Source organism: Arvicola amphibius, chromosome 1 (assembly GCF_903992535.2).
Source record: "Arvicola amphibius chromosome 1, mArvAmp1.2, whole genome shotgun sequence".
Taxonomy (NCBI): domain Eukaryota; kingdom Metazoa; phylum Chordata; class Mammalia; order Rodentia; family Cricetidae; genus Arvicola; species Arvicola amphibius.
Window position 1 is genome coordinate 61,102,202 of NC_052047.1, and position 16,035 is coordinate 61,118,236.

At 43.8% G+C, this 16,035-nt stretch overlaps 1 protein-coding gene across 1 annotated transcript in view; it reads left to right on the top strand.

Moving 5' to 3' along the window:
• Positions 1-16,035, top strand: part of Clnk (cytokine dependent hematopoietic cell linker) — a 90,284-nt gene that overhangs the window by 42,390 nt on the left and 31,859 nt on the right. Inside the window, exons 8-11 of the mRNA XM_042054985.1 lie at positions 3,836-3,861; positions 4,071-4,090; positions 5,727-5,837; positions 15,392-15,419. Coding sequence (XP_041910919.1) covers positions 3,836-3,861; positions 4,071-4,090; positions 5,727-5,837; positions 15,392-15,419 — 185 coding nt within the window. The remainder of the gene's footprint in view (positions 1-3,835; positions 3,862-4,070; positions 4,091-5,726; positions 5,838-15,391; positions 15,420-16,035) is intronic.

Genomic DNA, 16,035 nt, shown 5'->3' on the forward strand with positions numbered 1-16,035 from the left:
CTGGGATTATTTAAGTCGCTTCTTTGGACTCCTCCATAATTAATCATCAAGACACAAAATGCTAATGCTCATAAAAGTCTTAGACACAATAAATTTTGTGATTGAGGCCAAGTTTTATCTAATTTTCCTCCAAGTCCATTTCTGTAATTATAGGCCATTACATGGATGCTCTCTTTCTGGGAGTGTTTGCATGTGAACACTTCAGGGGTAACCAGTACCACCTGTGTTCAGCACAAATTGGATGGAAGCTTAGGTCAGTGGTCCTCAACCTTCCTAATGCTACAACCCTTTAATACAGTTACTCATGTTGTGGTCAACCTCAACCACAAAATGACTGCACTGCTACTTCATAACTATAACTGTGCTACTGCTATGAATTGTAATATAAGCATCTGATAAGCAGGGTATCTGATATGTGACCCCTGTGAAAGGGTTGTTCAAATCCCAAAGGTTCGAGACCCACAGGTTAAGAACCACTGTCTATGGTGAAAACTAAATATTTTCACTCCTAAAACCCCAAAGAATTAGATTTCATAATCTGCATTTTAACTTTTAAGTCACCAAGGCTGTTCAGTAAGTGACAGGCTTATACTCAACTTGAGTGATGTCACAGGCCCCATTTGTGGCCACCCTGCTTTGTGTCTCCTATTAAGAGACAAAATCTTGGTCCCTGTGATATGAGTCTCATTTTCTCATCTTTCAAAAGATCACAGATAAGGAGAGAAGTAGCCCAGGGAGACCAAACAATTTGTGTCGAGTTATGCAGTTCTCTGATAATAACAGCAAGACTCAATTCTCAACTCACAAGCCTTGGGAAATGCCAAACAGTCAGGTATCTAAAGAAGAGAACTCAAACACATATGCCAATGAGGTCACTGTGCTACTGATGGAGAGAAGCACAACATACACTTGTAAAGCAAGAACGAGAGATAAAATATCCCTTACCCCAAATTCATAGAGACAGTTGTTTTCCGGTTCACTGTTTCAGGGTCTTGCTGTGTAGCCCAGCTGCCCCTGAACTCATTCTGCAACCCTGGCTGGCCTCGAACTTAAGGTCCTCTTGCTTCTACCTCCTGGGTGCTGGGATTACAGACTTGAGCTACCACACCCAGCTCTGATTGACTTTTGCCAAGTTCTTGCATCCACAGCTAAATCACAGCTTCCAGGGTATGACAACATGGAATATTTCCTAACTAAGCTGAAAACTAGTTTTCTAGACGTCTGTTTCCTTAGGCACACTCTTTAGAACATAATGCCTATGAGCATTATACAAGTAGAATAGGGTGTGCTTGCTTAACACTTTCTCTAAAACTTTCTTAAGTTTGGACAAGTGGCAAAACAATAAGTCCTCTGATTGTGTAACATTCCCCTTCATGGAAATACTCCCAACATGCCAGTCTTCAAGTACTGGAGGGCTCATGACCATGGAATTGGAAGAGATGTCATTTCATAGCATGGGAAATCACCTCAATGGTACATACAATAACACACAGGAAGCAATGCATGCATTTGTGTTCCTTATCTTTGTTTCGACGTGACTTAACTGTACAATTCTATGATCCATTTTTAATGATGTCTAAGCTTACAAAATCCTTGCCCATTTAACAATCGGGTCTAACAGTGTGGTAAAAAGCTGCTCCTGCACATCTCAAACAGACCTCTAAAACCTCTCCTTCTCTAAGAAGCACAGCTTCAACTTCACGTAACACTGTGTCCTTAGATTCTTCAAGGTTTGACACCAAAATAGTCAAGTCCAGGTCTGTTATAGTCAAGTCCAGGTCCATTAGCTTACACAGCTGTGCTCTACTCCCTTCCCCAATCACCTCTCCAGAAACCAGCACCCTGGCTAGAAGTGGGAGCCCTAAACACTAGAAAGGGAGGACCAGTCTCTTTGCAGAGAATGCTGGTTACAGCACTGGCCACCAGAGGGCAGACATGTCACCTCCCAGTGAAAAGCCTCCTCACAATTGGAGGGGAAAGACCTCAAGGTACGCCCCCGAGGGTCCTCTGGTCTGACTGACAGGAAACTCTTCCCAGCGTTGGAGAACACCCGTGGGCTTTGTCAGAATAGCCAAACATCCCCTCTCCAGTCTCCCATTGCACAGCAGAAACAAAGTGTGCATTAGAAACTATGCCTCAACGTTTTTAATAAATAATGATTTTTAAAGACAGGAAGCATGCCTTGACAGGCTCTAATCCATTTGTCCCACACACAAATTCTGAGGGAGTATGAGAAATCACCCATTCCTCAGCCCAGCAGTTTGTTTCAATTCCTGCTGGCTGAGCCTATGGTGAACCCCGGGAGCCAAGGCCAGGCTGGAGGTGTGGTTGAGTAAGTAGAATGCTGGCTTAGCGCGACCTAAGGTCCCGAGTTTGATCTGTGCACTGCTAAGAAAAACAAATTTTAAAGGTCAGTCTGAAAAAAAAAATTCACTCCGAATCTTACCTTTTTTTCATTATTGCAAATACCTGACCTGTTAGGTCTTTATTAAACAAGGTCCCCTGATGGAAAACAAAGAACCTTGCTGGATTTTAGCCCAATTGACACAAAAAAGCTGACAGCTATGTGGTGAGTTACTTCACCTGCATTTGTTTTCCCATAAGGTCACCCAGACCACTTACCTCGTGAAAGGTTGATAGCTAAGCCAGTAGCATGGGTGGTTTGTCAGCATGCATGCCTGCTGCAGCTGACAGAGTGTAGGGGAGTCCAGGCCTTTGGTTTTTCTATGCCACATAGGGCAAAGAAAACTCCCTTGTCTAGAGCGTCACAGGAAAGCCATGTTCCACCTGCAGCTGATGGCTGTGTGTGCTTTCTTACATCTGAACTGCATAGCACTGCAACAGAACAAGCCATCCCGAGCCATATGCCAAGGCCACAAGTTCAATACCTGTGATTTGTTGCTACTACAATCTTAAGGGAGGGGAGAGAATACTAAACCATGCTAGAGAAAGACCAACGTTTTAGTAGAGACATAGGATACACACACAGAGTATCAGAAAGATCTGCCACATTTGCCACAAAAGGCCCTCATAGCTTCCTGGAGTGAGGAATGATGCTGCAAGCTTGAGCACCCCATCCAAAGTGGCATCACAAGGTCTAGTGCAGTGCCCACTCTCAGTGAGAACCCGAGTTGGCACAGCCATCTGCAGAAACAGTATAGTATTCCCTCTAGAATCTAAAATTAGAACCAGCCTGCGATTCAGGAATCCCACCTGTAGTATTCACGAAGGGCATTGAAATTAGGCTCTTGAAGAGCTGTCTCCACTCTGAGTCCCTGCAGCATAATCCACAAAGCAAACATGGAAGCAATCTGGCTGTGCCCCGCAGCCTGGGTAAAGAGATGGTACACATATATACAACGGGGCTTTATTCAGCCCCACAAAAAGGAAAGCCTTCCATTTGTGAGCATGTGGATGGACCTGGGGATATTACACTGGGTGAAATGAGACACGCTCAAATGAAACTCTACATGCTGTCACGTAGATGAACCTGAAATATCAAAACACAAGGTACCAGGAAGTGCGAGGTGGTTTCCAGGAGCAACAAGACAGACAATGAGAGAGTGATGTTCAGGGGTCCTTGAGAGTCACTCCACTCCCAATGATGTCTGTTTCCTAGCCTGTGAGATGTTGAATTTTCCCACATCTCAGACTCTTGAGCATGCAAAAATATCCCCCAAACTACAGTGTTCAGCACCATGCCAGGCAACTGCTGAGATCCCAATAAGTATCATCAATGTCAATCAATATAGGAACGGTTTCCATAGAAGCATATGTAAGAGTATTTGATGATATTTTCTACGGGGTTCACTGTTTTTTCCATCTTGTATTTTAGGGTTGAAATGCACAGAGGAGAACAAGGTGAGTAAAACCTGTTAAAAGGCACCTGTTACTCTTGAAAAGCTCAGACACGTGGGCACCGGGAAATAAATGCGACTTACATGTCACTTGAAAAGTATGCCCTAGGGTTTCGGTTACCATTTTCACTTCCATTTGTAAACCAAAACATTCATAACCACTGCCTGCCCCCAAACAGTGAATTTAATTCCTGGTCCTCTTTCCTTTTGCAGACTCCTGTGCCGCCTCCACGGTAAGACATTTAAAATCATATTTGTGGTAGCGGGATGATGGTTCAGAGGTCAAGAGCACTGACTGCTTTTCTAGAGGAACCAGAATCTATTCCCAGCACCCACCTGGTGGCTCACAACAGCCTGTACTTTAGTTCCAGGGCACACAAGATGCACAGACAACACATGGTCAAAATACCTATATGCATAAAATAAATTTTTAAGATGTAATTTTTATGACATAAACTTAAATGATTTGTGCAAGCTCTTGCAAAAGAGAAGCACAAACATTTGGCCTTGGAGAAGCTGGTCTGTGGACAACAGGCAGCAAGCCTCCATTCTTCCACATCATCAGACAGTCCTTCTACTGTTGGCACACCTCCCTCCTCCATTTATCTTTCTTTCTTAGTATTGAGGTTCAAAACAAGTCACTTCCCATTTTTGACACTTACTATTTGTGGTGGGTAATGTGGTGTGCCACTGTGTACATGGGGAGGTCCGAGAAAAACGTATGGGAATTAATTCTCTATTTCCACTCTGTGGGTCCTGGGGATCAAACATGGGTCCTCACCTTTAATATCAAGGACCTTTACCTGCTGAACCATCTACCCAGCTCGAGACCAAGCTGATCAAGGGCGCATGTAGCAGGCAGACAGTGTTAAACAGCCTAACGAAAGCCCACAACCTTCTGATTACCATAACGTTATCCATCCCCCCAAATCCATTTCTAGCAGCAGCGTCTCTACACTTGCTGTTCTTTCTTCCCAGAATCTTGCTCCCCATGGCATGTTTCTTTCTTTAGCAAAAACTTTGGACAGAGCCTGTTGTGGGTATATCTAGCTGCCCAGACTCATGAGATCAAGAAAGACCCAACATAGAAATCAGTAGGTCAATAATCAACCAGAAATTTGAATTTTCATAAATTTCATAAATTGATTTATAATTTAAGGACTTACAATGTATGGATGTGTCCATCTATGTCTATATGTTTATATATCACATATATTAATTCTTATTATTGCTATGTTTGTAGACACACAGAGGTGAGAGCTGCAGACTGAGCCACGGGGCCTCTGAGTGGGTTGGTGAATGCCTTTGCTCTACGTAGACCAATGTGTCCCTCAGCTAAGCATGTCAGTCACTTCACTCCTCATTCTTCCCTTACATGGAGTGGGGGCTTCTTGAGCCAAGGACTATGTCTATCTTATTTCCTTTTGCATCCACCAAAACACACGATGCACTTTGTGAATCAGCATATGAATGGCTGGAGAAAATGGGTGAAACAGGCTTTTATTGACTTGCAAACATTTTCATGATTTTGGGGGGAAATTTTGAAACTCAGGTCGTGCGGTGTGGAATAAGCAGGAGGTCATTGTTCTCTTTTCCCCAGGCCTCCTGTAGTCCAAATGGGTGTCATATTGAAAAGCCTGTGACACCTGTAGGGAATTGTCACACACTCTACAGAATGCCAAGAATCAGAGCACGGTACTCTGGAAGCATGAGGATGCTAAGACTTGAAGACATCCAGAATGGTCTAGGCTACAGAAAGCATCCTTCACACTTGGGCTTCAAACCCACAGCAGGGGAGGGGAGGAGGGGGGCTGAGAAAGGCATGGCTGCCGACCTGCTCAATCGTTACCTATGTGACTCTTCCCACAGGCCCACCATCACCCTCCCCAAGAAGTATCAGCCCTTGCCTCCAGCACCACCAGAGATCAGTGCACACTTCTCTCCGAGACATGGCTTTCCAGAAGTTCAGAGGGGGCTCAGGTGAGACCCTTGTCACCGTTGTGGTGAAATGACCTGTAGAGGTGGTGGATAGTGGGGAGGAGATGAGAGATGAGAGAAACCAAACAGACCCCCTCTCTGAATTGCACACCACTACTGGGGGGGCACTGAGGGGGAGATGCCTAGAGGGAAAATGGACTTAGGAACCTGTGTTTGACTCATCATCGCAAACACAGCTCGATGCAAAAAAGATAAGTCATTGACAAAACTGCTCTCTTAAGACCTGAATGGTCATCACAGAGAACAGAAAATGCCAGGAGGAAATCAAAAAAAAATAAAAAATAAAAAATACAGCCTTTAATCCCAGCACTCGGGAGGCGGAGGCAGGCAGATCTCTGAGTTCGAGGCCAGCCTGGTCTACAAGAGCTAGTTCCAGGACAGGCTCTAGAAACTACAGGGAAACCCTGTCTCGAAAAACCAAAAAAAAAAAAAAAAATACACAAGGGGCTGGAGAGATGGCTCAGTGGTTAAGAGCACTGCCTGCTCTTCCTAAAGGTCCTGAGTTCAATTCCCAGCAATCACACGGTGGCTCACAACCATCTGTAATGAGGTCTGGTGCCCTCTTCTGGTCTGCAGACATACAGACAGAATATTGTATACATAATAAATAAATATTTTTTAAAAATACACAAACAAACCATAATGGGTCTAGAAAACTCCAGAAGCAATCTAGGACATCCCCCTTGTTGTAAGAGAGCCACTTGTTTGTTCCTGGCTGCTCAGCCTGGAAATAATCACACAGAAACCATATTATTTGCAATATTGTTTGAGCAATAGCTTAAGCGTATTTCTGGCTAACTCATTTCTTAAAGTAACCCATCTACATTAATCTGTGTATTGCCATGAGGCTGTGGCTTACCATGTAAAATTCTGGCATCTGTCTCTGGCGGGGCTACATGGTTTCTCACTGACTCCACTTTCTTTCTCCCAGCATTCAGTTTAGTTTTCCCTGCCTAGCTAAATTCTGCCTTGCTATAGGCCAAAGCAGTTTCTTTATTCATTAATTAATAAAGGCAACACATAGACAGAAGGACCTTTCACACCACCCCATTGCCAGCTTCTAGACACCTAACCTGGAGGACATAACCAAGCTTAAACACTCTTCTGCAAAAACATCACTACCTTGCTGACAAACAGATTTGCCAGTCCTCCACCAGCAAGGGGAGTGTACCAGATGACACTAACAACAAATGTGTTGGAAATGTTCTTTCAAGATGGTAGATTTCCAAAAGTCCCTTATTTTGGAAGGGAGGAAGGAGTGTGCCTCTCCTTCCTCTGGCTCAGGATGAATGAGGATTTCTCATAGAAGGCTGGAGTCAGCAGGATGCTAATGCAGGGACAACACTAGATAGAATCGGTGCCTTGGGAATACTGAAATTCAAGCCATTTTGAGCAACCATGAAAAAGCCTTCTTCTGTCTGATTCTGATAGGGACATTAGATGACTACAATTCTCATTCTCCCCCTTATCCTAAACTGTCCCCTCATCTTTTTATTCCTTTATAGACCCATACAAACTCCTCAGAGAAGTACCCTGTCTTAGGCTTTTTTTCTTTTCCTTTGTTGTTGTTGTTGTTGTTGTGTTTTTGTTTGTTTGTTTGCTGTGAAGAGACACTATAACCATGGAAACTCCTATAAAATAAAACATTTAACTGGGGTGGCTCACTTACAGTTCAGAGGTTCAGTCCATTATCATCATGGCAGGGAACATGGCAGTGTGCAGGTGGATGTGGTGCTGGAGCTGAGAGTCCTACATCTTGCAGGCCACAGGAGGTTGACTGTCACACCGACTGAAGCTTAAGAAAAGAGACCTCAAAGCCCACCCCCACAGGGATACACTTCCTCCAACAAAACCACATCTCCTAATGGTGCTACTCCCTTTGGGGAGCATTTTCTTTCAAACCAAAACACCCTCTCTTGTCTGCATAGTCTGTCCCCATGTCCCTTAGTCTAGCACCTAGGAAAGAACACAGGTCTCAACTGTAACTTCAAAATCCATGGTAGAGATTCTGCTTCTTATGACCTGGCACTGTTTTTTGTATAAGCTTAGGAGTTAGAGTCAGGTTGGAGAAACTGGGGTGCTGGCAGACAGGCATTGACGGTTACAGGCTCAGGGCAGCTGTTCTCAACTGTAGGTAAGTTTATCCTTGCTCTGGATAGGGACAGTCTACAATATTTAGAGAAACGTAGAAGTGGAACCACTTGGAGGAGAGGCAGGGAGGCTCCAGGGCATCTTACAGTGGGACATCAGAGCCCATCACAAAGGACAGTGGATCGTGCCTTAGGATGTCCAGATACATACTGTGTAGACCTTTACTAAAGCTGAGGATGGAAAAAGACGGGTTCTGTGTTGCCTCCCACACACCCCACAGGCTAGCATGAGAACTGGCTCCATGAAGTGTTCAACAGCCCATATTAAAATTATAGCTGTGAGTCACAGCATGGAATAGGTTTTAGTTTTAATCTATCTGGCCTTGGCATTCTCTCTTCCTATAGTACACCAAGAGTCTAGCCAGGTACATCCACTCCTAAAGGAAAGATTAACCATTTTCAGGGTCCACATTTCTTGGTACAAAACCTGACATGAACAGCGGTAGACGTTGACTAAGTAAGGAGTTTAGAAGTGGCAGCAGCTTCCAAAGACACCCATTGTATTAGCAATTTCTCTGTCCTGTGGTGAAATATCAGGACCAGAAAAGACCTTATTACAGATGTTTATTTTTTGAGATTATAATATTATTATGTCACTTATCATTTCCCCCTTCTCTTTCCTCCTGCCAAACCCTCTCACGAACCCCTCCTGGCTCTCTTTCAAATGCATGCCTTATTTTTTATTAACTGTTGTTACATTCACATATGCATATGTATGTAAAACATACTCTGCTGAGTCTGTATAATGTTACTTGTTTGTACATTTTTTTTCTGAGCTGACCATTTGGTTTTGGATAACCAGTTGCTCTGATCTTACCTGAGGAAGGCTATTTCTCCCACTCAGAACTTCTTAGTTTCCTATAGTTCCTTGGATAGGGTTGAAGCCGCATGATCTCCACCCATTAACTTTGTCATATCTATTGTTGCTGTACTTAGGAAGTCATGTTGGTACTTTATGGGTGTGACACAATCTCACAGCAAACTCCCGGTCCTCTGGCCCTACTGTCTTTCTATCCCCTCTGCCTCATTGTTCCCTGAGCCTTAGGTGGGGGATTTTTCTGTAGATGTATTGAAGACTGGGCTCCACAACTGTCCACTGGTTGTGGTTTTCTGGAATGGTCTCTCTGTTGCGGTGAGGTATTTCCTTGGTAAAGGGTGAGGATTATAGGTATTTGTGGGCATAAGGACAAATGTTTGGAATGCAGTTAGGGATTATACTGATTTAGTAAAATGGCAATAGTTGGGTTTCTTTCTCCAAGACCCATTACTTCCCTAGTCCTGGGTGATTGACCGGGTTTCTTATTTAGTGGGTCTTAAGTCCAATTATTTACCTGTTGGTCACCACCAAGATATGCATGCCATTACCACACCCTTGGGGTTATTATGCCATGGTGGTCATTGATACAGCTCATAGGCAGCATAGTGGTTGGGACTGTTGGTTGTTTCCCTTTTTTGGAAGCTCACGTGGTCCTTTCTTACACCATGAAAGCTAGTCCTCCTTGAGGAGCTATCCAGATCATCAGTTCCTGCTAAAGAGCCTCTGGGCTCTGCATATGAAGTGCATGGTGTCTTCAGCAGCAGGAACCTCCCTTCCAACTCGGAGGGTCAACCGAGGGCAATAGCAACAGCCTGTAATACTTGGGAACCTCTTGAACAACCATGACCAAAACTCAAAATACCATGCCTGGTGTTGGGGTTTTTGTTAGATGGTCTTTGGCTCTTGCAGGGAACATTGTCATTCCAGACGGCAAATTTTCATTTAAACTATATGTGAATTTTTATATGCTGACTTACATACATTATAGGTATTTTTAGGTAGATAGTTACTAGTATTAATCCTTATTACTTTTTCAGATACCCTAATTGTTATTTACCTTTCTTCCTCCTTCATGCTTTGGTTTCCAATGCATGGGTAACACCCCTGATTTCTGCAACTGGGTCGAATCAGTCTCTGTGCTGAAGGGCATTGGTCACAGAGCTTTTAGACAGTTTTAACATATTGGATTATTTCATCAAGAATTTTCTGGGGGGCTAAAGAGCTGGATTAGCAGTTAAGAGCTCATGCCTAAAAGCTTGTACAGTTCTTGCAGGGGATCCAAGTTCATTTCCCAGCACTAGATGGTGGCTAACAATCATCTGTAACTCCAGTTCCAGAGAACCTGATGCCATCTTCTGGCCTCTGGGGGCTTTCTACACTTGTGTGATACACAGAAATTCATGCAGGCAAAACACACACATATAAAACAATAATAATCTTTTTTAAAGGGAATTTTCTAAGTGGAAAATTTTGTGTTTCCTGGTCTGATATTGTCACTTTATTGGGTCCCGTGTCAATGCCTTGTATTTCTGGGGTCCTTGGGAACATAGCTTCTATTTACTTCTTCATTTTTAGATGTGATAAGAATCAGACAAGATCTTTCCATGACAAACATCTCCAAAGAGCAATTGCATGTGATCTCATTGACTCCTCCCAGCAGAGCTAAAAATGAAGGTTTTCCAAGGCTGAGGAGAACAGGTGCCCAGGCCAGCAGATGGCACACAGTCTCAGTAAATGTCACACCCATAAATCACTGCAGTTCAGAAAGCAAACCATGTGGGCGTCTTGATGAGGTGCACACAGGCAAAGTCCCAGAGGAGACTGGGGACATGGTCATGAACAAGAGGGTTTTATTACAGGAGAAAGCAGTGCTCTCAAATTCACTTCCATTCGGACCCTCCTGAGTAGCCAGACGTTACTGATGATTCAGGTCACATATAAACCGTGCAGCCACCGCTGTGTAAACAGTGCCCTGGAGCTCTGAGCATCAGCAGGGACTACACAGGATGCAGTGCCTCTCTTCTAACAGCGTCTCTGTAGGTACTTGGGGAAGAGGTGCCCAAAGACAGAGGCTGTGACTTCTGGTGTCCCAGGTACCAATTGCAGGCAATGAAGTGTGATCTGCACCATTGCCTTTGCTCCCCCTGGACGGGAGGTGTGGTTCCAGCTATTGTCTTTCAGCCCCTTTTGTCTCTATCAGCTCTGCCACTCTCTCTTTTGCAGCTAAGCCTTGACTTCAGGAAACAACGCTGGGTGGAAGCACTCCAGTGAAGGATGCTGCCAGTTAGGTCACCTGTCAACAACCAAACACTAGAGGGGAACTTGACATTGTAAGGACACTGGCTGGATATTTTCAATGAATGCTATGAAACTGACAATAGCCACACACTTTTTTTTGCTCAACTTATTTGTTTCCAATTAAAATAATTTTTTTCTCAGAAGAGATACTTACATCCCAACCATAAACCACTGCAACACAAGCTATTTCAAACCAAAACTTTGGACCCGGAGAAACCTCTGTTACAAAGGAAGATAACACATGTTGAAGAGGCATCTGGGACTTTCTAATCCACATAGGCAGACCCTTCCCTTGGCATAACCTTAAAGCAAACTCACATGGGAATAACTTTGTGGCTGTGGATCCATTGATATTTTCACTCACCTGTCCACACACCAAACTGCATCATCCTCAGTATTAATCAACGTTTTCTGTGTTCTAACTGCACCCAGGCCCCTTGCGGAGTCTTTTTATGTGTGCTCTGGAGATTGAACCAAGCCTTGGCACATGCCAAGAAAGCAACTGTGTGTCTCCATCCCCTCAGGGAAGCGTCTGTGTGTGTACGTATTCAGACACACCGTGTGGAAGGCGCTATTATTGCACTCCATAATGCTGAGGGCACAGAAATACAGAGCGTGTTGTACCACGATGTGTCTGTCATTCAAGCTTCAGTGAATTCCATGGGTTGGGGTTTGGGGTGGAGCCAAAACATGATTTAAACGAAGCAGTTTATATTTAGGGCATGAAACACCTGGGCGACTGGCTGGGACTTTCCCTTTTCTACTGGGATCACATCTGTTCAAGGAAGACAGTTCGCCAAAAAGTATACTATGATAATTTGGGAAGTGAAAGAAAGCTTTATAAATATCAAAAAGCATGGCTGTTTAAAGGAAAGAAAGTGTGGGTTTCAGAGATAAACCAACTCCATTTATGACTGGAAACTAAGGATATGAAAGCATAAATTGTTGTTATTATCACCATCATTATTATATGTGTTTCATTATATATACATATTATTAATAAATATCACTATAATATGTATTGTTACAATGTTATACAGCTATTAGGAGAAACTGAGTGGAAAAACTCAGCATCTCTCTGAATCAAGTCAGACCACAATGGGCATCCTATATCAGTCTCAGGACAGGTTGACAACCAAGTGTGACCATCAGAGTGCCCACAGACGTGAAGTATGGTCTTATTCTAAACAGATTCGTGCATTCTTTTCTTAAGTAGAACTTTCAACAACCCTCTTCCCTACTGTCTAAATTTGGGGTTCAGAAAGGAAATTTACTTTATCAAGAAGAATGGCAGAGCCCGTAGATGACAGAAGAAGGATCCTAATCCAATCCATTCAAAACCAAGCCAAAAACTACATGTCGAGAAAGTCCACCTTTGTAGAAAACAGAAGTATCTTTAGAGTTATACTAAGCACCTGTTATATCAGGGGGACAATGTGAGAACATTTTTGTGTAGTTTGGGGCCACTTTCTAATGGACGGCTCTGGCAGCTAGAGCATGGGGAACTGTGTATCCAGATACCAGGGTACCCCACCGGCCCTACACAGAAAGGACTTAGAGAGTTCTGGCGTTCTGCCTGAAAATTCAATTTACTAACATGAAATATCCCAGAGCTGACCCCTGTCCTGGAGCCTCACTCAATTTGTGAGGTGCATCAGGGATTTATACATAGAGGGCTTTATTTAACCGGAGGACAGCCGCTCCACCTGTCCCACAAACATAACTGAAGTCAATCAAGGAAGCATGTGGAATCTTAGAGAGCAAGCTTTGCTTACACAGTGACATCCTCTTAAATATTTGAAAGGCTTTTGTAGATTGAGCATATTTGATTTTCGAATACTGCTCATGCTGACAGTGCAGGTTCAAATCCTAACTTCCCTTCACCCTTTTTGTACATCTAATAAAGTCAGTATATAAATATAAAAAAATCCAGGCCCTCTCACACAGTTCACACTCTTCCCAGAGCTGAATGCCATGAGTACTGTAACGTAAATCTACAATTCTAGGATCACCTCTATGTTTTAAGATGGATTTTCTGGGTCTATGTGTGCACGCGCACGCATGCACGCACACACACACATATAACACATTCAGATTCCTGCAGAAACCAGAAGAGAGCATCAGATGAGAACTCCTAGAACTGGAGTTACAGGCAGCCATGAGTCCCCCAAGAATTGTGGGTGCTGGGAACCAAACTTGAGGGCAGCAAACACTTTTAATCACTGTGCCTCCTCTCCAGCCTCAGCTTCTGTATTAAAAAAGATTATTATACAGAGCTCTATAAGTCCATTTGCATGTAAGTATATAATGCAATTTGCACACATCACATCTTAAATTAAGCCAGTCCCACAGCACCTTTGACACATCATAATCTCAAGCACTGAAAATATTGAGGTTAGCCTCAGTATAACCACAATATAATTAAGAGTTGGTATTGGTTCTATTTCATTATCCCCATTCATATCTCTTTTTATCATGAGTCCAGCCCATGGGGACTGGGTAAGACATTAAACCTGAGGCAGCTTTCTTTAGGCTCTGTCTCGTATAGCCCAGGTTGGCCTAGAACTCCTGTGCTTCACACCTTTGCCACCTCAGTACTTGTACTAAAGGACTGAACCACCATGCTGGTCCATGTGATACTGGGGTCCTAACACTCGAGGCAATCACTCAGCCCACCCACTAAGCAGCCTCATTGGTTCCTGCTTTCATTTATTGACTCTTATGGATAATGTAGCTCTGAACTCCTATATGCAAGTATTTCTGCATGGCTTTAATTCTTTTGGACATAACCCAAGCACACCCCATATTCCAAAGCCAAGGAGTGGCTTAGACCTGAGTCCGGCAGCTGAAGTCAGTCAAGCTGCCGGATGGGGTCAACTCCAAAGGTCTAGATGCACAGCTTCTCTCTGAGATTGGCAATGCCATCTTAACCTCCCAGCATGCTCTTCTTATCACTCATACACACAAGCAAGTGGACAATACACCTGACCCCACTTCCTCCCCTGGCTGGCTCACCAGTCTGGCCACAATGTGCCATTCTTACCCACTGGCTGCCACCGATTCTTATTTTCATCTCTAGTTGTTCACCTAATAATTTTCCAAGATAAATGCCCTTGCCATTCTGTGAGAACAAATAAAAGTTGGAGATTTGGAGCCCCGATCAATTTGTGAGATACATCAGTGATTTATCCTTTGAGGGCTTTGTCTAACAGAACAGCCACTCCACCTGTCCTATAAATATAGATGAAATCAAACAAGAGAGCATATAGAATTTTAGAGAGCAAGATTTGCTTGCAGACTCAGCGAAATCCACTTAAATATTTGAAATGTTTTTGTAAAGCAAACATACTTGATTTCCAAGCTGCTCATGCTGGCCATGCAGGTTCAAACCCCAGAAAGCTGCACTTCCCTCGTGCTCAGGAGGTAAAGCGCTTGCAGTCCAGCATGAGGATCTGAGTTTAGATCCCAGCCCCCACCTACAAAGCCTGCTGTGTCCGCAGACACGCAGATTCCCTGTAGCCCACAAGCCGGTCAACCTGGCAGAAACAGTGAGAGACCCAGTTTCAAAAGATAAGGTAGGAGAGTAATGGAGAAAGATACCAGAGCCAAGCCCTGGCCACCACATGTACAAGCACACACGCACACGCATGCACATATACATACTCATACCCATACACAAATGAGCACTGGAGGGCTTGTCCACATATGAAACATTTGATGTTTGCTCGTCCAATAGCCATGCGGTCGGACGCCGTATTGAATTTCCTCCTTCCCATTCAGTTTCACGGCTTCCCTTCTGTCTCATTCTCTCTTCATCACCTGCATTCATTCTTTGGCCTTCCTGAGATCTTGGTGCCCTGACAGCTTTGTATTTAAAGCTCCCTTTTTCAGAGTGAAAACCCGAGAGCTTGCTAAGCAGAGGGCTGAGTGAGCTAATGCAACCTGGCATGGGAGCTCAGGTGTCAGGAAGAAGAGGGGGTGACTCAAGCCCCCCTAAAGTGAGAAACGAGTAGTATATCCATGTGCCTCCTCTCATCAGCTTGCACACTGGCTTAGTGCTTCTCCTTTCCCTTAGAAAACTACAAGAAAAATAGCCTGGTTTAGTTTTATAGGACAGTGATGAATTCACACTGGACTGTGGGCTGTTAATTTGGCCATGAAAATGTAATCTGAGGTTTATAAGGTTCAGAATGATTTTATCTTGCTCATGATAAATTACCTTTTATTTAACACCGTATTTCTTTCTTACTTTCTCTTTTTTATCCTTGCAGGCAGATAAGCTCTAAAGACGTCTGTGAGGTAAGTAGCTGTTTTATCTAACAAAGGGGGAATTTTGTGCATTATCTCTGCAAGAAGCAAGATTCTGCTCAGTTCAGGCAGCAGGGAGCACAGGGGCTGCCTACTTTGCACTGTCCTTTCTTACTATTGTTTATTTATTTTGCCTTCCACTAGAACTTGGCATCACCCTAACAAACAGGCTTAGCTAAAACACACATTCTTACATCTTGCCAAGATCTTTTCTTGTTTTTGTCTGAGCTACAACCGGAAGCCATTTCTCCAGGATGAAAGCCAACCGGGGAGGGTCAAAGCCATGCTGTGGGCACACTAAGCCCCCACCTGGTTGGGTGGTGCAGAGAAGGATCTAGTCCAGTAAGTTACCTGCTCTGACTCAAGCTTACATGGACATTCTTGCTCTCCAAGTTGGTGCTTACTAGGTCCCACGTGAGCTTCACGAAGCCCTGAGCCACTGGTTTTCAACCTTCCTAATGTTGCAACCCTTTAATATATCCCTCATGTCATGGTGGCCCCCGCAACCATAAAATTATTTTTGTTGCTACTTCCTAACTATAACTTTGCTACTGTTATAAATCATAATGTAAATATCTCATATTGGGACCACAGTGGGATGAGACCC